This window comes from Hylobates moloch, unplaced genomic scaffold, assembly GCF_009828535.3.
Source record: "Hylobates moloch isolate HMO894 unplaced genomic scaffold, HMol_V3 SCAFFOLD_12, whole genome shotgun sequence".
Classification (NCBI taxonomy): domain Eukaryota; kingdom Metazoa; phylum Chordata; class Mammalia; order Primates; family Hylobatidae; genus Hylobates; species Hylobates moloch.
Window position 1 is genome coordinate 100,228,900 of NW_026652287.1, and position 23,991 is coordinate 100,252,890.

The window sequence follows — 23,991 nt, forward strand, 5'->3', positions numbered from 1 at the left end:
CCGAGTAGTAGCTGAGATTATAGGCGTGCATTACCACACCCAGCTAATTTTTGTTTTTTCTTTTTTTTTTTTTTTTGAGACGGAGTCTCGCTCTGTCAGCCAGGCTGGAGTGCAGTGGTGCGATCTCAGCTCACTGCAAGCTCCGCCTCTTGAGTTCACGCCATTCTCCTGCCTCAGCGTCCCAAGTAGCTGGGACTACAGGTGCTAATTTTTTGTATTTTTAGTAGAGATGGGGTTTCACCATGTTAGCCAGGATGGTCTCGAGCTCCTGACCTCGTGATCTGCCCGCCTCGGCCTCCCAAAGTGCTGAATTTTTGTATTTTCAGTAGAGACGGGGTTTCACCATGTTGGCAAGGCTGGTCTTGAACTCCTGACCCCAGGTGATCCACCTGCCTCAGCCTCCCAAATTGCTGGGATTACAGGTATGAGCCACAGCGCCCGGCTGACTGCTGAACTTTTTTTTTTTTTTGAGATGGAGTTTCGCCCTTGTTGCCCAGGCTGGAGTGCAGTGGCATGATCTCGGCTCACCACAACCTCTGCCTCCCAGGTTCAAGCGATTCTCCTGCCTCAGCCTCCCAAGTAGCTGGGATTACAGGCATGCACCACCACACCTGGCTAGTTTTTTATTTTTAGTAGAGACGGGGTTTCTCCATGTTGGTCAGGCTGGTCTCAAACTCCCCGCCTCAGGTGATCTGCTTACTTCGGCCTCCCAAAGTGCTGGGAATAATGAGTCACCAAGCCCAGCCCCAAGAAAAAAAGTTTTTTGTTTTTTTTTTAAAGCTGAAGCCTGGAAGAACATATAGGTGACTAAAAATTAGACCAAAAGAAAAAAAAAAAAAAACAGAAAAAAGTCATTGTAATACACCGCACTGAAAAAGTGAAGGACAAAAATCACGTGATCATCTCAATTGATGCATAAAAAGTATTTGAGAAAATCCAATACTGTTCATGATTTTAAAAAACCACTTAAACTAGAAAGAGAAAAAAAATCAGAACATGAGATTTAGCTATGATTTCTCGGATACAATATGAAAAGCACTGGCAGGAAAGCAAAAACAGATGAATGGAACTACATCCAAGTGAAAAACTTCTGTGCATCAAAAGAGAGTGCTCCAGCAAGGATGTAGAAGAGTGAGCTCCTGTTTCCTAACACAAAAGCAAAATCGCAAAACTTGCAGGTTAAAATATCACAATAAAACATTCACTGAAAAACATGTTTTAAATCTCGTATCGATGTATAAATACGTTACTATAAATCTTGTGCTGACTCTTGCCATGAACTGAGAATGGTGGTTCTCCACTGAGATGAGCAGGAGGAAGGAAGCTGAACAGAAAAGAGGATGTGTTGCATCTTAGTGCCTAAGCTGTAAGTTTGGAGTTTTACTATAAAATATTCATCATGTGCCGGGCGCGGTGGCTCACGCTTGTAATCCCAGCACTTCGGGAGGCCGAGGCGGGCGGATCACGAGGTCAGGAGATCGAGACCACGGTGAAACCCCGTCTCTACTAAAAATACAAAACAATTAGCCGGGCGTGGTGGCGGGCGCCTGTAGTCCCAGCTACTTGGAGAGGCTGAGGCAGGAGAATGGCGTGAACCCAGGAGGCGGAGCTTGCAGTGAGCTGAGATCGCGCCACTGCACTCCAGCCTGGGCGACAGAGCGAGACTCCATCTCAAAAAATAAATAAATAAATAAAAACATCATGTGATGTTCAAAATAAAATAGAATATTTAATAATTATTGGGTTTAAAAAATGGTTCAATTCTCTCCAGTGGCAAAGAAGCTCTGATTCACTGTATGAGCACAGTGATAACCATTCTCACCTAAAACGTGGTTCACAGGGGATCCTGCAGGAATACAACATCTCTGTTCTGGTCTATCTGAAAATAGTTTAATGTATCTCCTGCTGCTTGACATTTATGTTGACTTCATCTATTAAAATGTGTGGAATGAAAAAATCCTATCACTGATGTCTCCATCTAAACTTTCTATTCCATTCCCAGTCATTAAGAGTTTGAACTCAGAAACACAGTGACTCACTTGTTCAGTTCCAAATATAATAAAAATGAGGGAGGAAAGATTTCCCCATAGTGTTCTCATTTTAAAGCATTCAACAGGAACTTGTGCATATTAATACCTGACTTCATGGGCAACTGCTTGAATCCTGGTCTACAAAGAGGTGGCATACATCCAAATGTGGCCCCTAAACAATCCCTGCTCCCCGGAAGCACTGAAACCACAAGGCCCACACCCCATCTCCAATCCATGTCTGGGTGTCAGCCCTTCCCAGGACCATGCCCAGCAGAGCCTCTTCAGAAGTTCATGTCACTAGGGCATGCAGGATGGAATCTAAGTGACATGAGAGGGACTGAGGGAAGGCATGCGTGAGTGAGCAAACGTGTCAGGCAGGATGTTTCAGAGATCTGCAACTCCAAAGAATGACATTTTGTTACAGTAGGTAGCTTACCCGGTATGAGAAGGAGAGGGCTCCCGCTCCCCATACACACAGATCAGGAATGAGCCAGGCAACCATCAGGTGATGGTCAGGTGGTTGTTAACTGTCTCTCTAAAATAATAATTAGTCACAGCCGGCACCAGGGAAAGGCATAGATAGAAAACACCTAAAACTGGTGATCAGCCCCTTACCATGAGATCTCAGGAGCTGGGCGAGTGGACTAAAGCATGTGCGTGTGGACAGCCCACCCCAAGGAAGCAAGACCCCAGAAGTATGCCAACGTATAAATCCCTATGTCAAAAGGTCAAACTGCATGTTGCCTTTCAAGTCGTCCACCTGGCCCTCTTCCAAGTGTACTTTCCTTCCTTTCATTTCTGCTCTAAAGCTTTTTCTTTTTCTTTTTTCTTTTTTGAGTCAAAGTCTCACTTTGTCACCCAGGCTGGAGTGCAGTGGCATGATCTCGGCTCACCACAACCTCCACTTCCAGGGTTCAAGCGATTCTCCCGCCTCAGCCTCCCGAGTAGCTGGGACTACAGGCGTGCACCAGTAGGCTCGGCTAATTTTTGTATTTTTAGTAGAGACGGGGTTTCTCCATGTTGGTCAGGCTGAAGTTGTAGTAAACTTCAACATTGTCACCACATATTATAACATCAAACAAAGATTTTAAAAAATAATAAATACATGTGTTCTACTTGAAAAACAGAACTAAAAGTAACAAGAACAATAGCAAACTTTGCTCCTTACCTCAGTTTCTGAATGACATTGAAGGGTCCTCAGTGCGCATTTTGGCTGCGTGGTATTCATTTCTATCACATGCAAGACACTGATCAGTTATTGTTGGAAGATACGGCTCTACATTTCCACCTTCAAGGGTCTCTGTAACTGTCGAATTAAGCAGAAAGCTAGGGTCATATTAAGAAAAATAGTGTTCCCGTATACATTTTTCTGCTGATCGTGGGAAAACATATTCTCACAGCTTCATGAATTCTTTGGTCACAATTTGACAATAAAAACACTAATTTCTATGTCAGATCCATGTCACATTCTCATATTAATCTAAATTTTCTTTTTTTTTTTTTTTTTGAGACGGAGTCTTGCTGTGTTGCCCAGGCTGGAGTGCAATGGCGCGATCTCGGCTCACTGCAAGCTCCACCTCCTGGGTTCACGCCATTCTCCTGCCTCAGCCTCCCGAGTAGCTAGGACTACAGGCGCCTGCCACCTCGCCCGGCTAATTTTTCGTATATTTAGTAGAGACAGGGTTTCATCATGTTAGCCAGGATGGTCTCGATCTCCTGATCTCGTGATCTGCCCACCTCGGCTTCCCAAAGTGCTGGGATTACAGGCGTGAGCCACCGCGCCTGACCTCAATCTAAATTTTCTTGACATCCTTTTTGGTACCAGCTGAGCCCTGATGAAGGAAGGTAATTCAGAGATATTTTCTTTCATGATAAGAGAAATAACCTAATGAGAATAAACGTATTTTGATTTTTGTTTTTTGTTTTTTGTTTGTTTTTGAGACAGAGTCTCACTCTGTCCCCTAGGCTGGAGTGCAGTGGCATGATCACAGCTCACTGTACCCTCCACCTCCTGGGTTCAAGCCGTCCTCCCAGCTCAGCCTCCTCAACAGCTGGGACTACAGGGTCACGACACTATGCCCGGCTAATTTTTTTGTATTTTTTGTAGACATGGGGTTTTGTCATGTTGCCCAGGCTGGTCCCAAACTTCTGAACTCAAGTGATCCGCCTGCGTCAGCCTCCCAATGTGCTGGGATTACAGGTGTGCACCACCATGCCCAGCTGAAAACAAAATTAAGGTGAAGAAAGTTGTTCTCTGTGATCTCAGGGGAAAAGCTTTAGGTAAATTTGCATTCAAATTGAATAGAAGAAACATACAAATGTGGATGAACTAGATACTACTTTAAAAGTCTTCCTAGCGCCAGGTGCAGTGGCTCACGCCTGTAATCCCATCACTTTAGGAGGCTGAGTCGGGCAGATCAGCAGGTCAGGAGATCAAGACCATCCTGGCCAATGTGGTGAAACCCCATCTCTACTAAAAATACAAAAACTAGCTGGGCATGGTGGCATGTGGCTGTAATCCCAGCTACTCGGGAGGGTGAGGCAGGAGAATCACTTGAACCAGGGAGTTGGAGGTTGCAGTGAGCCGAGATCACGCCACTGCACTCCAGCCTGGGTGACAGAGTGAGACACCATCTCAATAAATAAATAAATAAATAAATAAATAAATAAATAAATAAATAAATAAAGTCTTTCTGCCAACAAACCAGCTTGGAGTAGGTAGGTAGCCAGGCATGAGCAGTTAAGGGAGCCCCTGGGAAAGGAATCTTAAGAAATACAGCCCACTGGGCCGGGCACGGTGGCTCATGCCTGTAATCCCAGCACTTTGGGAGGCCGAGGCAGGCAGATCATGAAGTCAGGAGATCGAGACCATCCTGGTTAACATGGTGAAACCCCGTCTCTACTAAAAATACAAAAAAAATTAGCCGGGCCTGGTGGCGGGCGCCTGTAGTCCCAGCTACTTGGGAGGCTGAGGCAGGAGAATGGCATGAACCCGGGAGGTGGAGCTTGCAGTGAGCCGAGATCGCACCACTGCACTCCAGCCTGGGCAACAGAGCCAGACTCCATCTCAAGAAAAAAAAAAAAGAAAAGAAACACAGCCCACTGACAATCCCCTTTTGACAGCAAAAGCAGGACAGTGGCTACATTGCCTACACTTGTGCTGGTGGCTGGGCTCGTCTGGCCCAGAAAGGGAATTCTCAGGCCCTAGCCAGAAATAACCCAGCTAGGGGATTTTCCCTATTAAGGAGCATGCACACTCCTCTAATAATTCATCCTAGAATGGCCTTTTGCTCATTATAATACTAAGAAACACATCCCCCTTTTTTCAAATATGATTTTAGAAAAAAATAAATAAGGGCCGGGCGCGGTGGCTCATGCCTGTAATCCCAGCACTTTGGGAGGCCCAGGCCGGCAGATTACGAGGTCAGGAGATCGAGACCATCCTGGCTAACAAGGTGAAATCCCGTCTCTACTAAAAAAAAAATTAGCCAGACATGGTGGCAGGCACCTGTGGTCCCAGCTACTCGGGAGGCTGAGGCAGGAGAATGGCGTGAACCCGGGAGGCGGAGCTTGCAGTGAGCTGACATAGCGCCACTACACTCCAGCCTGGGCGATAGAGGGAGACTCCATCTCAAAAAAAGAAAAAAAAAAAGAAAAAAGAAAATAAAAGCCACACCCCTGGGTGGAGACTTGAGATGCTAAGGAGACTGTGATGTGTGCACGGACAGTCACTGCACATTCCTGCCCAAAGGACTTCCCAGAACGTGCTGACCAATAATGCCTGTGCACGGCCCCTTCATGAATAATCATGTCAGGTTCTCATTAAAAGGGTCAGGCCAGCATTAGTAAGGACAGACTCCTTCTTTTCAGGAGCCCACTCCGTTCTGTCGTTCAGGGTGTCTCTTCTTTCTGAGCTCCCATCTCTTTAAATGAAGGGCATTTACCCTTTAACTCTTTCTGCGCATCTCTTGACTGAATCCAAGAAGACCGAGAACCAGAGGACTTCCACACCCCTCCGGGTAACATCTGGTGTTTTCACCTGGTTACGTGGTTACCTCGCCTGGTTATCCGGGTAAGTGCCAAAAAGCTGGTGCCAGATTCTCTGGTTGATGACCTCTGCTTCTTTCTGCACTGAAGAACCTCCTGCCCTAATGCAGTTCTGGCAGCTTTAAGGGGAGGGGTTTTTCCTCTCAGGCTCTGTTCACTAACACCTGCCCAGTCCCATTTCCCTTCAGCCACTGTCACTCTGCTCCTGCTGGCTGGTTTCTCAGCTCACCCTGAGGGGTGACAAGCAGAGGAGGGAGGACTTTAAACTCCACACTGAGTAGATCTGAGACACACAGTGACCCTCCCTGCAGGAGGCTTATGAAGGTGGCAGGGAATATGCCTGGCTGTGCAGTGACTGGGGAGCTTCATTTTTTATTTTTATTTTTTTATTTTTTGAGACAGAGTCTCACTCCGTCGCCCAGGCTGGAGTGCTGTGGTGTGATCTCGGCTCACTGCAACCTCCGCCTCCCGGGTTCAAGCGATTCTTCTGCCTCAGCCTCCTGAGTAGCTGGGACTACAGGCGTGTGCCACCATGCCTGGCTAATTTTTGTATTTTTAGTATAGACGGGGTATCACCATATTGGCCAGGCTGGTCTTGAACTCCTGACCTCGTGATCTGCCCACCTCGGCCTCCCAAAGTGCTGGGATTACAGGCGTGAGCCACCGCGCCCCGGCGCATATCTTTTAACTAAAACTACAATCCTGTGTTAAGTCAGCTCGTATACTTGCCGTTCATGGCCGTTCACTCCCCTGAACACAATATGCCCCCACCATTGATTAATCTCCCAGGTCACTCTGCTTACTCTTTGCTGTCCCTCTCCTTGCTGTGAGGATTTCACGAATTCTTCCTGTGGGTGCAAGCCTCTTGCAGGGCCTGCTCATCCAGGACCTGCTGCGTTTGCTTCACTCAGGCGCCAGAGTCCTTTGAGGGCCTATGCTGATGTTTACACTTTTTTCCTCAGAAATGAGACTCGGCTTTGTCCTTTCCCTTGCCTCCTTTTTCACTGGAGGGACCAGCACTGGCAGGATGCCTGCTTAAAGAAATCCCTCATTTTGGCCGGGCACGGTGGCTCATGTGTAATTCCAGCACTCTGAGAGGTTGAGGCGGGTGGATCACCTGAGGGCAGGAGTTCAAGACCAGCCTGGCCAACATGGTGAAACCCCGTCTCTACTAAATATACAAAAATTAGCCAGGTGTGGTGGTGCACACTTGTAATCCCAGCTACTTGGGAGGCTAAGGCAGGAGAATAGCTTGAACCTGGGAGGCAGACGTTGCAGTGAGCCAAGATCATGCCATTGCACTCCAGCCTAGGCAACAAGAGTGAAACTCTTGTCCCAAAAAAAAAAAAAAAGTAATCCCTCATTTATTATTGGGTCCTTCTCCGCCTGCCTACTCTTCAAGAATGCCTCATTCTGTGACTCCTCAACAGAACTGCCTGGCTCCTCCAGAGGGTCACCTGTGACCACTTCCTTACTTCCCAGTTTCTCTGTACAGCCAGGGTTTCCAATGGGCCACAGGGGACTTCTTTCTCCACCTCATTAGGCCATTGTAACAGACCCATGAAGTACTCAGGTCCTTTTTGCTTTTTGTTGAATAAGCTGATAGAAAATGCTTCTCACATTCCCCTTGCTGTTTATGTGATCATATAACGGACCTAAAAAACCAGGATCAACAGCCCAGTTCACTAACTCTGAGCCCTAGGGGGGCTTCCATGCTTTTTAAGCATTTTTTTCTGTATAATCCCCAAGGAACCTTTTAAGAGTGGGGGAAGATATCATCTTTTCCATTCCTGTAATCATTAGTATTAGCCCGATATCATTATGTATTAAGAAGACCTAGGCCAGGCGCATTGGCTCACGCTTGTAATCCCAGCACTTTGGGAGGCCAAGGTGGGCGGATCACCTAAGGTCACGAGTTCGAGACCAGCCTGATCAACATGGAGAAACCCCGTATCGGCCGGGCACGGTGGCTGACGCCTATAATCCCAGCACTTTGGGAGGCCAAGGCGGGCAGATCACAAGGTCAGGAGTTCGAGACCAGCCTGGCCAATATGGTGGAACCCTGTCTCTACTAAAAAATTAGCCGGGCCTGGTGGCATGGATCTGTAATCCGAGCTATTCAGGTGGCTAAGGCAGAAGAATCGCTTGAACCCCAGACACGGAGGTTGCAGTGAGCTGAGATCGTGCCACTGCACTCCAGCCTGGGCAACAAGAGAGAAACTGTCTCAAAAAAAAAAAGGACTTTAGAAGTCCATTCTCTGCAGAATTCAGCAGGGGCACAACTACTGGGCTTCCTGCAGAACGAAGGTCACTGGGATATGAGAGAAGAGAACTACTCTCATGGCAGACATTCTTCCACCCGGCCTTACCCAACACGGAAGAGTGGAAGGCATCACTACTGGGCATCAGACCCAGGAAATCTAAGAAATCCTTCTGAGCAAAACAATAGGAAGGAATGCAAACAGCAGAGCACATGGTAGGGCTAATTCCAGACCTCCAAGGTGAAGGACACTTCACCCTTGCAGGGAGAGGCATGAGACACCTCATTTAGGTCAAGCATTGGAATGCCTGACCTTCATGAGTCACCAAATAGGTAAAAGGACACTTCCTCTATCCTGCATTCTCCCTTGTCTTGTCTTTCAGACGGGTAATCAGATCTTTATATCCCAGGATTCCCCTCCTGGATCCCCTTGGAATCTGGGATAAGGTTGATCCCCAGATTGTAAAACGAAAGAGACTGATTTTCCTTTGCAATATAGTTTGGTCAGAATATGAACTAGAAGGGCCAAAGGTGGGGAGCTTAAATGTTAATACCATATTCCAGCTTGACCTTTACTGCCAACGCCAACACACATGGTCAGAGGTCCCTTATGTGAAAATCCTCATGATCTCATGGGAAAACCCTGATTTTTGTAAAGGCTGCAAAACAGGCTCAAAAAGAAAAAAAAAAAAAAAGAAAAGAAAAAAGAAAAAAAAAAACAGCCAAGCATAGTGGCTCACGCCTGTAATCCTAGCACTTTGGGAGGCCAAGGTGGGCTGATCACCTAGGGTCAGGAGTTTGAGACCAGCCTGGCCAACATGGTGAAACCCATCTCTACTAAAAATACAAAAAAATTAGCCAGGCATGGTGGCGGTCCCCTGTAATCCCAGCTACTCGAGAGGCTTAGGCAGGAGAATCGCTTGAACCTGGGAGGCGGAGGTTGCGGTGAGCCGAGATCGCGCCATTGCACTCCAGCCTGGGCAACAAGAGCAAAACTCCGTCTCAAAAAAAAAAAAAAAAATACAAGCCATTCAGGAGTTTGGACAAAAGGTACTGCCTGCCACTGACCCGTCCAGTAATCAACACCCATTATACCAACCAGGGTCAAAAAACCTGATCAAAACCTGGAGAGATGGGTCATCTGGGTCTCAACTCCCTTATGGAAAGGCCCCTTTACTGTTGTACTTTCCACCCCAACAGCTATCAACATTTCTGGCATCTCCAGTTGGATACATCAGTCCCAAGTAAAACTGTAGGAAGGTCCCGAAGAACCAACAACAGAATCAGCACCTGAGCATTCTTGTGAGCCACTGGAGAACTTAAAATTCCACTTCAAGTGAAAAGATAAGTAAAGCCTTCTCTCTGTTCACTCAAAACTGGAGTCAGCCTCAGTACAGGGAATCTTGGTTGCGGTGGCATTGGTTATTCTCCTGATTTTGACCCACACTTGCATGCCACCTGAAGTCCCGATAACAGCCTGTTTTCTCACTAAACACTCCGTCTAACCATTTCATTATTTGTCTCTCCTGTTTTCACCACTTTCCTTTTGCTTTCACAAAGCTTAAGGGAGAATCAGCTATGACAGAGAAATTCCTTTTCCTTTATCTTTCCCTCCTTCCCATGCCCCTACCCTCACAGGCACAATGGAGTGAAAATTCCCTTGTCAATTTTTCCAAAATAATTGCTTCGGGAAACCATCTAAGCAACTGTTGGATCTGTCACAACTTCATCACCAGGTCCGCATCTTACCAATATATTTTGGTAAGAAATTTTTCTTTAAACCTAACATTTGGTTCAGGAATCCCCGAAGGCCAACATAAATCTGTTCCACTCCAGGTTTCGCTTGCTAACTCAGCGCACCAAGTCCCCTGTCTGGATCTCACTCCACCTTTCAATCAAAGCTCTAAAACTTCTTTCTATTTCTACAACTGCTCTTCTCTAAACCAAACCTGTTGTCCATGCCCTGAAGGACACTGCGACAGGAAGAACACCTCTGAGGAGGGATTCCCCAGTCCCACCATCCATCCCATGAGCTTTTCCCCAGCAGGCTGCCACCCTAACTTGACTCACTGGTGTCCAGCTAGCCATAAACAAATGAACGATTATCGAGACAAGTCACCCCAAAACCGCTGTGCAGCTTGGGAAGGAAAAGAGCTAATCACATGGAGGGTTCTATATTCGCTTCCCAAGGCACACACTGTCCCCACATGGCCAAAAACTACAGTTCCCCTGGGAGGGCCTCTATCCCCTACGTGCAATCAATCTATTCCAGCAGCGTGGAAATCGCAGTTACACAAGTGGTTCGACAGCCACGTCCCCCGGTGGGCCTGTACCCCTCCCGGCTATGTATTTTTATGTGGACCACAAAAAAATAAACTGCCCTTTGACGGAAGTCCTAAGAGAACCTATTCAACCCCCCCTGTGGCAAACCTCTATACTTGCATTAATAACATCCAACATACTGGGGAATGTGCTGTGGGACTTTTGGGACCACGGGGGATAGGTGTGACCATTTATAACACCACCCAACCCAGACAGAAAAGAGCTCTGGGTCTAATACTGGCAGGGATGGGAGCAGCCGTAGGAATGCTCGCCCCATGGGGAGGGTTCACTTATCATGATGTCACCCTCAGAAATCTCTCCAGACAAATAGAAAACATAGCTAAGAGTACGAGAGATAGCATCTCTAAACTCAAGGCCTCCATAGATTCTCTAGCAAACGTAGTCATGGACAACAGATTGGCCTTAGATTACCTCTTAGCAGAGCAGGGCGGAGTCTGTGCAGTGATCAATAAATCCTGTTGCGTTTACGTCAATAACAGTGGGGCGATAGAGGAGGATATAAAAAAGATCTATGACGAGGCTACGTGGCTCCATGACTTTGGAAAAGGAGGTGCTTCAGCAAGGGCCATTTGGGAGGCTGTGAAGTCTGCCCTCCCCTCCCTCAACTGGTTTGTCCCTTTACTGGGACCAGCAACAGTTATACTCTTACTTTTCCTCTTTGGCCCTTGTTTCTTTAATTTACTGGTTAAGTGTGTCTCTTCTAGGATAAAGCAATTTCACATGAAGTCCCCCAAAACGGAAAGACATCAGCTATCTGTCATCAGAGGCCCCAGCACCTATAAGCACATCTCCCCCTTGGATGCCAGTGGGCGAAGATTCCGGGAAGCTATAGAGGAATTTCCTCTCTGAGACAGAGCAAGAGAGGGAGACCCTGATGACTTCTTCGCCCCATGTCAGCAGGAAGTAGTTACAGAAGACCCACGACGTCCTTACACCCAAAGCTTTTCAGGGTCCCCATCTCTTGAGGAGGGAAATATTAGGGTAGGCAGGTAGGCAGGCATGAGCAGGCAGGAGAGCCCTTGGGAAAGGAACCTTTAGAAACGCAGCCCACTGATAGCTTCCTTGGTGATGCTGCCCACAGACAGCCAGCACTTCTCTAATAACCCATCCTAGAACAGCCTTTTGCTTTTTTTTTTTTTTTTTTTTTTTGAGACAAGTTCTTGCTCTGTCTCCCAGGCTGCAGTGCAGTGGTGCGATCTCAGCTCACTGTAACTTCCACCTCCCAGGTTCAATTGATTCTCCTGTTCCAGCCTCCTGGGTAGCTGGGACTACAGGCATGGGCCACCATGCCCGGCTAATTTTGTATTTTTAGTAGAGATGGGGTTTCACCATGTTGGTCAGGCTAATCTCAAACTCCTGACCTCAGGTGATCCGCCCGCCTCAGCCTCCTAAAGTGCTGGGATTATAGACGTGAGCCACTGCGCCTGGCTACTCTGAATGGCACGTTCGTGAATAATCATGTAGGGTTCTCATGAGAACATCTGCCCAGCCATTAGTAGGAGGAGACGCATCCTTTTGATCAGCCCACCCTGTTCTGTCTTTCTGGGTGTGCTGTTCTGATGACTTTAAAAGCTCCCATAAAAACTCAGGCACTAGCAGCTGGCTCATTCTTCTGATGTCCTCTCTTTTTAAATAAAGGTTACTTAATCCTTTAACTCTTTCTGTGTCTCCTGACTGAATTCCTTCCTTGAGGAAGACCAAGAACTGAAGGATTCCCCACCCTTCATGGTAACCAAAGGTCCATGAAGGATTTAGTGCATCTAAAATAGTAAATACAGGCTGGGCGCGATGGCTCACACCTGTAATCCCAGCACCTTAGGAGGCTGAGGCAGGCGGATCACCTGAGGTCAGGAGTTTGAGACCAGCCTGGCCAAAATGGTGAAACCCCGTCTCTATTAAAAATACATATATTAGCCAAACATGGTGGCGGGCACCTGTAATCTCAGCTACTCGAGGGGGTGAGGCAGTAGAATCGCTTGAACCCGGGAGGCGGAGGTTGCAGTGAGCTGAGGTTGCACCACTGTACTCCAGCCTGGGTGACAGAGCAAGACTCCACCTCAAATAAATAAATAAATAGATAAATAAATAAACTAGTAAATACAAACTGCACTCAACTGTCCAAGAAATACTCTTTATTTATTAAACGCTGGGAAAATATAATTAAAGGCAAAAAAATTTTCTCCTCACCCAGAAATCCTCTCCACAAAGGAAAACAATAAATTGATAATCCCAGCCCAGTTAGTGGCTGGTGAATGCCTCTACCTTAATCAATATACGTTTTGAAGCAGTCAGCATCTATTTTCTCATGAGAGATAACTCCAGAGAACCTGGTCTTTGCTTTCCCTGGTAGGTGAGGAATACCTTAATCTTATCAGAAATATACAAATTGGTCGGGTGCGGTAGCTCACACCTGTAATCCCAGCACTTTGGGAGGCCGAGGCGGGTGGATCACGAGGTCAGGAGATCAAGACCATCCTGGCTAACATGGTGAAACCCCATCTCTACTAAAAATGCAAAAAATTAGCTGGGTGTGGTGGAGAGTGCCTGTAGTCCCAGCTACTCAGGAGGCTGAGGCAAGAGAATGGCGTGAACCCAGGAGGCGGAGCTTGCAGTGAGCCATGACTGCACCACTGCACTCCAGCCTGGGCGACAAAGCAAGACTCTGTCTCAAAAAAAAAAAAAAAGAAAAGAAAAGAAATATATAAATTATCTGGTTTTGCACAATATTTACTAAATTTCTCTACTCACCCACTGTGAAGACAGCACAATTTGAAATGGACACCACTCCCTTGTAATGGAACACAGACTCAGCTTCTGCTCCGTAACAATTAATAGTAATAGCAATACTAAATGAAATATTAAGTAGTTTCATGTAAGTATGTATACAATTGATAGTTTGTTATTATTTTCAGTTTTGCAATTGGTACAAATTCCATAGAATAATTTTTTTTCTTTCTTCCTTTTTTTTGAGACTGAGTTTCGCTCTTGTTGCCCAGGCTGGAGTGCAATGGCGTGATCTTGGCTCACCACAACCTCTGCCTCCCAGGTTCAAGCAATTCTCCTTCCTCAGCCTCCTGAGTAGCTGGGATTACAGGCATGCACCACCACCCCCACTAATTTTTTTGTATTTTTAGTAGAGACGAAGTTTCTCCATGTTGGTCAGGCTGGTCTTGAATTCCCGACCTCAAGTGAACCGCCTGCCTCAGCCTCCCAAAGTGCTGGGATTACAGGTGTGAGCCACCGTGCCCGGGCTTTTTCTTCTTTCTGAGATGGAGTCTGGCTCTGTCACCCAAGCTAGAGTGCAGTGGCACAATCGTGGCTCACGGTAACCTTCAGTTCCCAGGTTCCAGCTATTCTCATGCGTCAGCCTCCCAAATAGCTGAGATTACAGGTGCCTGCTACCATACCAAGCTAATTGTTGTATGTTTTGTAGAGATGAGGTTTCACCATATTAGCTAGGCTGGTCTCAAACTCCTGACCTCGTGATCCGCCCGCCTCGGCCTCCCAAAGTCCTGGGATTACAGGCGTGAGCCACCTCGCCCGGCCTCTATCTTAATTTCTTCTGTGTTCATGAGCTTGTGGCAGACATGTGGCTCCCCACTGTCCTACCTAGGAATCGTGCCTTAGGAATTAGAGTTCGAATTGAAAGAAGCCACCTTAATGGTGTTTGGTTGTTGTTCATTCTCCTCCAGCTGGCAGGAGATAAGGACAGAGTCCCCGAAGCTGCTAGAGAGCTTAAGGTGAATATGAGACATTAAAACTTCATTTACTTGAAAAGCCAGCAGCCAGGAAGCTGCTCAAGATTAATGCCAATGATGTCTTGCTTCCTGGCATTCAGGAACATTCTTTTCCCCTAACCCTGACTCTTTCCTCCCTCTCACATTCACAGGAGGGTTTGGAGTAAGACGCCTGCACCCCGGAGGAGCACATTTTCCAGAGGGTGGAGCTGGGCAGGCAAGAACGCCAGGTGTCACAGGACAGGTCCCGGGCACCTCCCCAACGCGAGCGCAGAGGAAGCCGTGACTGCGAAGGGGAGGCCTGGGGAGCAGCAGGGCCCGGCACGAGGAGGAGGGAGGTCGGGGGCGACGACGCCTTAGGATGGGATGGGGTCTGCAGGATCCCAGGACCAGGCAGAGGACGCGGCCTCCCCGGGACTGAGGCTGCGGCACTGCGCTCCAGAGCCGACGACGGAGAGGCTGGGAGGCGCTCAGGACGGGAATCCACCTCGCGGGTGAGGACTTTAAAAAGCGCGGGGCGGGAGGAGGGGTCAGGAAAGGGTTTTATGCGGGAAGAAGACGCGAAAGGCAGGGGACAGGGACCGGTCTCAGAGCGAGTTTTACCCACATGGCGAGGTCTGTATTTACCTGGGGCGAAGGGCGCGATGCGGGGATTTTAAGGTCAGCAGAGCGGGTGTGGAAAAGGTGGACGGCGAATCGAAGGCTTAATCTACACGTAGGCACACTCTTGCTCGGCGGCGTCACCTTCACACACCGCGATCCGCTTCCGGGACTGCAGGAAACTGCACGTGCGCGCAGAGCCGGGGTAGCCTGGGGCGGAGCCCGGGGAGAGACGGGGTCTGCGGAGGGACCGCCGGGGCGGGGCCTGTGCAGTTTTAAGGTAAAAAGCATAGAGTTGTGTGGGCCCCTTATGATGGAAAGCAAAATGTTTTCATCCCACCAAGATGAAAACGGTTTATCTCAAAACTATTTTTGCCAGCGGGTTGAACCCGATCCTGCTAGGGAGTCTCCTGCAGCTCAACGGTCTGGGAAGTGGGAATTCGGTGGGTGGGCGGGGGGGGGGGGGGGGGTCCAGGAGGAGCAGTGAGTGATTGGATCCAGGAAAGTTCCTGCAATTCAAATTAATTTGAGTAACTTACTTGAAAAGCCCTGAAATTATCTGTGAAGGGGATGCAAACTAGACTGTGAAATGCAAAACTCTGCCCGGAACTAATGTGATACGTAATGCTATTGCCCAAAGGATCCTCCCTTCCATTTCTATCCCACACCTGTCCCAGGGGAAGAGTCAAGTCTGTGCTTCCAGAGACTTTTCTAGGACAACACCTGGACCGTGGGCTGTGGACCGTGGAAGGCTAAAACCCGCAGTAAGCTAGATCACCAACTGCTGCTTTAAAACACGCAATAACTTTTAAAAAATAGATATAAATTGCATTGTTCTTCCTTATACTTGTTATTCGGTTCCACACTTGACAAAACCTCAAATAACTTTGAGATAAACTTTTTTTTTTTTGAGATGGAGTCTCGCTCTGTCCCCCAGGCTCCTGGAATGCAATGGCGCGATCTCGGTTCACAGCAACCTCTGCCTCTCAAGCTCAAGCGATTCTCCTGCCTCAGCCTCCGGAGTAGCTGGGATTACAGGCGCCCACTACCACGCCCGGCTAATTTTTGTGTTTTTAGTGGAGATGGGGTTTCACTATGTTGGCCAAGCTGGTCTCAAACTTCTGACCTCAAGTGATGCGCCCACCTCGACCTCCCAAAGTTCTAGGATGACAGGCATGAGCCAAGGGGCCGGGCCGAGATAAACTTTCTTTAAATCATAATATGCTTAAATCAATAATATCTAAACTTTTTTTTTTTTTTTTTTTTTTTTTTTTTTCATTTTTTTTTTTTTTTTTTTGCCCGGGGTGGGGGTGTTTGGTGTGTGCTTGGTTCCAGCCCACTCTTTCTGCCTGGTTTTGCAATGGTGCGATCTCGGCTCACTGCAACCTCTGCCTCCCGGTTTCAAGTGGTTCTCCTGCCTCAGCCTCCAGAGTAGCTGGGATTACAGGGATGCGCCACCACACCTGGCTATTTTGTATGTTTAGCAGCGACAGGGTTTCTCCATGTTGGACAGGCTGGTCTGGAACTCCCGACCTCAGGTGTTCCACCCGCCTCGGCCTCCCAAAGTGCTGGGATTACAGGCGTGAGTCACTGCGCCCAGCATTTTTTTTTTTTTTTTTTTAAGATTAGAAAACAGACGTCAGAAGCAGCCAAATCAGGTCTGTAAGGTGGATGCCTAATGATTTCTCATTGCAACCCACTCTTGGAAAACTGCCGTTGTTTGATTAGAGGAATGACCAGGAACATTGTCATGGTGGAGGGGGACTCTGGTGAAGTTTCCCTGGACATTTTTCTGCTAAAACTTTGGCTCACTTTCTCAAAATGCTCTAAAAATAAATAAATGTTATTCTATGGCCCTCCAGAAAGTCGACAAGCAAAATGCCTTGTGCATCCCCCCTGCCAAAAAAAAAACTATTGCCATGACCTTTGTTCTTCACTGCTCAGCTTATTTTATTTTATTTATTTATTTTTTTTTTTTGAGATGGAGTCTGTCTCTGTCGCCCAGGCTGGAGTGCAGTGGCGCCATCTCGGCTCACTGTAAGCTCCGCCTCCCGGGTTCACGCCATTCTCCTGCCTCAGCCTCCCGAGTAGCTGGGACTACAGGCGCCCACCACCACGCCCGGCTAATTTTTTTGTATTTTTAGTAGAGACGGGGTTTCACTGTGTTAGCCAGGATGGTCTCGATCTCCTGACCTCGTGATCCGCCCGCCTCGGCCTCCCAAAGTGCTGAGATTACAGACGTGAGCCACCGCGCCCGGCCGCTCAGCTTATTTTAATTAATTAACTATTGAGAAAGAGTCTCACTCTGTTGCCCAGGCTGGAGTGCAGTGGCGCAATCATGGTGCACCACAACTTTGACCTCCTGGGCTTAAGTGATCCTCCTAACTCAGCCTCTCAAGTAGCTGGAACCACAGGCACACACCACCATGCCTGGCTAATTGTTTTGTAATTTTTTGTACAGACAGAGTCTCCTTATGTTACCTAGGCTAGTCTTGAACTCCTAGGCTCAAGCAATCATTCTGCCTCCATCTCCCAGAATGCTGGGATTACAGGTGTGTGCCACAGAGCCAAGGTTCACTGGTCAGCCTTTTGCTTTCACTGGACTATTTCCACCTCTTGGTAACCATTGCTTTGATTGTGGTTTTTTCAACATTGTACTGGTAAAGCCATGTTTCATCTTCTGTTAAAATTCTCCTAAGCTACCTGGAGTTCACATGACTGCACTATTCCTTTATTTATTTTTTATTATTATTTTTTGAGACAAAGTTTCACTCTGTTGCCCAGGCTGAAGTGCAGTTGTGTAATCTTGGCTCGCTGCAACCTCCACCTCTCCAGTTCAAGTGAGTCTCCTGCCTCAGGGTCCCAAGTAACTGGGATTACAGGCATGTGCCATAACGCCTGGCTAATTTTTTTTTATTTAGTAGAGACAGGGTTTCATCATGTTGGTCAGGCTGGTCTCGAACTCCTGGCCTCAAATGATCCACCTGCCTTGGCCTCCCAAAGTGCTGGGATTACAGGCATGAGTCACTGCACCTGGCCCTGCACTGTTCCATACAAAGAGCTTGTGTATGGCCGGGTACGGTGGCTCATGCTTGTAATCCCAGCACTTTGGGAGGCCAAGGCAGATGGATCACTTGAGCTCAGGAGTTCAAGACCAGCCTGGGCAACATGATGAAACCCCATCTCTACCAAAAAAAAAAAGAAGAAGAGGAAAAAATAAAGAGCTCATGTAGACCAGGTGCAGTGGCTCACACCTGTCCACCATTTCCCAGCTGAGCTACTGCAGCTCCCTACCTCCTGGGAGCAAGCTACCTAGGAGACACTCCATCACCCCCTTCCGTTTTGGCTGGGCCACACCCCTGGCTACTTAAAAGCCTGAAAACACGGTGCGTGAACCAACCTCGTTGGGTTTTGGACATGTAAGTTACCTGAGATACCCACCACATATATACCTTTTCAATGTAACTCCTTGCTTGCTGTTGGACACTGGTGGGAACGGTGCATCTTACAGCCAGAGCTCTGTGTTACCCTGTAACATGAACTGCCCATTCTCACTCAGGTGCTCACAAACCTTACCAATAAAATTGGACAGGCTCAATAGAGCTCAACTATAAAATGGAACTGGCATATTCAAGATGAGGCACAGCAGAACCTCAAGGGACCAGTATACTCCATGAACAAATGGATAGCTTACAAGAAGGGATCAAACAATCCTTAAAGGATCCTCTGGCTCCTCTTGTGGCTACCTGGGACCCAAGATTCACATATATGCCCACCAAGTGTATGGCATGGTTTACTGATGTCTCTGCAAAACAATAAACACACAGGGTCTACTGGGCTTCAGCCAGTGGATGGCCATTCTTTGACCCAGTGGATGGCCATTCTTTGACCCAGTGGATGGCCATTCTTGACTAAGACTAGACATAGACATTCTGCCTAACTAGCCAAACTGCATGCGTTGGTAATGGCCCCTGCAGGCCACATCCACCACCATATCTCATCACATTTTCATGATTCATGAGCCATGCAGACTTGTGTGCAACCCTTTAATGCTGCAGGACAGCAGGGGCTCCTTTGGTCCACCCAGTCCTCGAAACTGTTGTATTAAGACCTTTGTTTCAACTCCATCAATTTCCATTTCCATTTTACTCATCCCATTTTTTTTTGAGACAGGGTCTCGTTCTGTCACCCAGGCTGGAGTACAGTGGTCCAATCACTGCTCACTGCAGCCTCGACCTCCTGGGCTCAAGTGATCCTCCCATCCTGGCCTCCCAAGTTAGCTGGGACCACAGAAGTGCACCACCACACCTGACTAATTTTTGTATTTTTTTGTAAAGACAGGGTTTCGCCGTGTTGCCCAGGCTTGTCATCCCATTTCTTAATTACCATCTAAAGATTTCCACTCTGCTGGGAGGAGAGCCATGACTCTCCCCTACCTTTCCCCGCTTTGTTTCATTTTATGAATGCTTTTTTTTTTTTTTTTTTTTTTTTTTTTTTTTTTTTTTGAGACAGAGTCTCGCTCTGTCACCCAGACTGGAGGAGTGCAGTGGCACGATCTCGGCTCACTGCAACCTCCCCCTTCCAGGTTCAAGCCATTCTCCTGCCTCAGCCTCCAGAGTAGCTGGGATTACAGGTGTGCACCACCACACCCAGCTAATTGTTTTGTATTTTTAGTAGAGACAGGATTTCACCGTGTAGGCCAAGCTGGTCTCGACCTCCTGACCTCAAGGGACCCACCCGCCTCGGCCTCCCAAAGTGCTGGGATTGCAGGTGTGAGTCACCATACCCAGCCTATGAATGCTTGCTTTATTCACCTTTTTTCTTAATGATGATTTTAAAATTTCCACCTTTATGAGAGAAGTCCTTCGAATCTCCACTATTTTCCCCCATCCATTCTCTTCTTAATTAACTTGATATTGTTAATTGGCACTTGAAAGTTCCAATAGGAGATGTGGAGACAGCAAATTTGATAAGGCTTCCTGAGCTGTCTTTTGGTTTTGTAGAAGGTACCGTGGGATGTGTACATTAAAGGAACAAACTTATTTTTCTTCCCTTCCTTGCTTGTAGTTCTCAAGAATAACTTCAGAATGTTATTCGGAAGGTAACACCCTGAAATATGAAGAAACTGGCCAAAGCAGCCTGGGCTCCATTCCAGAGCCCCCTGCCCCCCTTTCAAAAAACAGGATGTCCTTCAGTGCTTTAGGGCGGCTCATCACGAGGCCATGTGCCGTAAAACCTAGGGTGGGAGCTCTGTGGGGTCCCTCAGCATCACTGCCGGTGGGACACCAGTAGATGAGACTCCATCTTCCCCAAGCAGTTTTCCTGAGCCTTGGGGGACCATCTTGCAATGAATCAATCCTAGGTTTCTACTGCCCCTTGTTGCCTGTCAGTAGTAAACTCACTTTATTGAACTTGTGTGCACGGGTTGTCTCACTGGAGTCAGACATTTGTAACCTGTGCGAAGTGAACCTACTTCATAGGCAAGGAGAGTCTGTAATCCTCCTCCGCTTGGCGGTGGGAATGTACAATGGCACACCCACTATGGAAAACAGTATGTTGGAAAACTTCCTTAATAGGGTACCTACAAAACCTTAACAGCAAACATCATGTATCATGGTCAAAAAGTGAAAGATTCCTTCCCAGGGTTGGGGACAAGGCAAAGATGTACACTCTTACCACTTCTATTCCACGTAGTGTTAGCAATTCTTGGCTCATGTCTGTAGTGGCTCATGTCTGTAATCCCAGCACTTTGGGAGGCTGAGGCAGGAGGATTGATTGAGTCCAGGAATTTGAGACCTGCCTGGGCAAGATGGGGAGACCCTATCTCTACAAAAAAAAAATTGAAAATTGGCTGGTGGCTGGGCGAGGTGGCTCATGCCTGCAATTTAAACACTTTGGAAGGCTGAGGCAGGAGGATCCCTTGAGCCCAAGTGTTCAAGACTGCAGTAAGCTCTGACTGCACCACTGCACTCCGGCCTGGGTAACAAAGCAAGACCCCATCTAGAAAAGAATAATACAAGTGAAATAAGAAAAATAATAGAGACCAAAAAGGAAGGCATAATAGTGTACACGATGTGATGGTTGTGGTAAGCTAATGACCCCCGCCCCCAAAGATGCACATACAAAGGATTTCCGCATCAATAGCCCTATACCTGTATTACATGGTATCTCAAAGCAGAGTTTGCAGATGTGATCTGGCTGAGGATCTTGAGATGGCAGAATATCCGGGATTATCTGGTTGAAGCAACATAATCACAAGAGTCCATATAGGAAAAATACAGGTGGACTTAGAATCACAGAGAATTGGCAATGCTTGCATAGCAAAGGGACAAAGAGATTTTATGACACTACCTTCTGACTGTGAAAACGGACAGACATAGGCCATGAGGTAAAGGATCTAAGTGGCCTCTGGAACCTAGCGGGGGTAAAGAAATAAACTCCCCTAGAGAGTAAGAAGGATCACAGTTCTGTAAACCTGTTTGACTCCTGACCACCACACATTAACAGCATAAATTTGTGGGTTTTGTTTGTTTGTTTGTTTTTTTGAGACGGAGTCTTGCTCTGTCGCCCCGACTAGAGTGTGGTGGCATGATCTCGGCTCACTGCAACCTCCGCCTCAAGCAATTCTCCTGCCTCAGCCTCCAGAGTAGCTGGGATTACAGGCACGTGCCACCGCGCCCGGCTAATTTTTGTAGTTTTAGTAGAGATGGGGTTTCACCATCTTGGCCAGGTTGGTCTCAAACTCCTGACCTCATGATCCACCTGCCTTGGTCTCCCAAAGTAGAGGGATTACAGGTGTGAGCCACCATGCCCAGCCTAAATTTGTGTTGTTTTAAGCCACTCACTTTGTGGTAATTGTTACAACAGCAATGGGAAATTGAGTTTATGTAGAAAACCCTAAGAAATCTAAAAAATCTGGAGAATGAGATTTTAAGGAAATAGACTATCAAATTAACATACAAAAACTACTTTATTTCTATATACTAGCAATTAATACATGGAAATTGAAAATAAAATACAATACTCCTCTGGTTTGAATATCCCCAACAAAACTCATTTGGAAACTTGATCCCCAGTGTGGCCATATTGAGAGGTGGGGCCTTTAAGAGGTCATTGGATCATGAGAGCTCTGCTGTCATGAATGAATCAATCCATGCACAGATTAATGGACTGTGTTATCATGGGAGCAGAAGTGACGGTTTTATAGGAAGAGGAGAGACCTGAGCAAACAGTGTACTCAGTGCTCTCACAAGGATGTGCTACACTGCTTGAGGATGCTGCAGAGTGTCCACCAAGAAACCCTAACCAGCATTGACCAAAAAGGTAAAAAAAAAGTCTAGTAAGGAGACCTTTATTTCTTACGCAGGGTTGCAGCCTGGAGGCTGGGAAGCATGGTCTCTACCAGAAACAACATAGGCAGTTCAGAGGAGGAAAGCTGCGACAGGAATTTATACTGAAGAGCAGCATGTTGACTATTAAGTAAACATACTCAACAGGTTATGGGAGAGTCATGCATGTGTGTGATAAGCAAACATACATGTTCCTAGTTTATCTACCAGAACAAAATAAAATGCTCCTTTTCCATATTCACTCTTAAGAGGAAACTCATGAACATTAATCTTTTCAAATTATATCAATATTCCAAGAACATCAGGAAGGAGGTGTTGTCTTTATTCTCCACCACTTTTTTTTGTTTGTTTTTTGAGACAGAGTTTTGCTCTTGTTGCCCAGGCTAGAGTGCGGTGGCGCAATCTCAGCTCACTGCAGCCTCCGCCTCCTGGGTTCAAGTCATTCTCCTGTCTCAGCCTCCCAAGTAGCTGGCATTTACAGGCATGCACCACCATACCGGGCTAATGTTCTTGTATTTTTAGTAGAGACGGGGTTTCACCATGTTGGCCAGTCTGGTCTTGAACTCCTGACCTTAAGTAATCCACCCACCTCAGCCTCCCAAATTGTTGGGATTACAGGTGTGAGCCACCATGCCCGGCCAACGTCTTTTAATTTCTTTTTTTTTTTTTTTGAGACGTGCCCAGGCTGGAGTGTAATGGAATGATCTCGGCTCACTGCAACCTCCGCCTCCTGGGTTCAAGCAATTCTCCTGCCTCAGCCTCCCAAGTACCTGGGACTACAGGCATGCACCACTAAGCCCAGCTAATTTTATATTTTTAGTAGCGATGGGGTTTCACTATGCTGGCCAGGCTGGTCTCTCCTGACTTGAGGTGATCCACTTGCCTTGGCCTCCCAAAGTGCTGGGATTACAGGTGTGAGCCACCGTGCCTGGCCTAATTTATATTTCTCATATTCTTACTATGTATTTTCACTTCATGGAAACCAAGATGCATAGCATGGGTCTTATTTGGCACACAAGAAACTGATGTGGAAATATACTAATGTGGTGCATATCCATCAAAGCCAATGCAGATTTTGGGGTGTAAGAATGTGAAATTGGCCAGGCGCGGTGGCTCACGCTTGTAATCTCAGCACTTTGGGAGGCCGAGGCGGGCGGATCACGAGGTCAGGAGATCGAGACCACGCTGAAACCCCGTCTCTACTAAAAATACAAAAAATTAGCCAGGCGAGGTGGCGGGCGCCTGTAGTCCCAGCTACTCAGGAGGCTGAGGCAGGAGAATGGCGTGAACCCGGGAGGCGGAGCTTGCAGTGAGCCGAGATTGCGCCACCCCACCCGGGCGGGAGAGACAGGCCGCGTCCCAAAAAAAAAAAAAAAAAAGAATGTGAAATTAACTTTCAGTAAGATTTTCATTATACCCCAATAAGTATCCTAAGCCACAGTGCGGGGCACATAATTCAAGCGCAAAATGCAGTTATAGGTTTCCAAAACTGTGTTACTTGATTTCACCATGAAAAAAATTATTCTTGATCCTTTAAGAGCCTAGCGGTGCACTGCTATTATGTTATGAAGTATCCTACTGAGACAGGATAAAACTATGTTGGCAGAAAGAATGTGATTCATTCA

General features: G+C 47.2%; 2 protein-coding genes across 4 annotated transcripts in view; one reads left to right on the top strand and one right to left on the bottom strand.

Annotated features, from left to right (window-relative positions):
- The window catches only part of LOC116479152 (zinc finger protein 816), a 92,972-nt gene extending 89,712 nt beyond the window's left edge, over nucleotides 1-3,260 (bottom strand). For all 3 annotated transcript variants that reach the window (XR_009209104.1, XR_009209105.1, XM_058425904.1), the window contains exon 1: nucleotides 3,199-3,260. Coding sequence is in view for 1 of the 3 variants with exons in the window: in XM_058425904.1 (XP_058281887.1) it covers nucleotides 3,199-3,258 (60 nt within the window). In the remaining 2 variants the exon portion in view is untranslated. The remainder of the gene's footprint in view (nucleotides 1-3,198) is intronic.
- Nucleotides 3,261-5,883: 2,623 nt separating this feature from the next.
- ERVV-2 (endogenous retrovirus group V member 2, envelope) lies at nucleotides 5,884-12,335 on the top strand. Its single transcript, XM_032171014.1, has 2 exons — nucleotides 5,884-6,102; nucleotides 9,538-12,335. The coding sequence occupies exon 2, from the start codon at nucleotides 9,916-9,918 to the stop codon at nucleotides 11,527-11,529; it is 1,614 nt and encodes a 537-aa protein (XP_032026905.1). The 5' UTR covers nucleotides 5,884-6,102; nucleotides 9,538-9,915; the 3' UTR covers nucleotides 11,530-12,335.
- The last annotated feature ends 11,656 nt before the right edge of the window (nucleotides 12,336-23,991 follow it).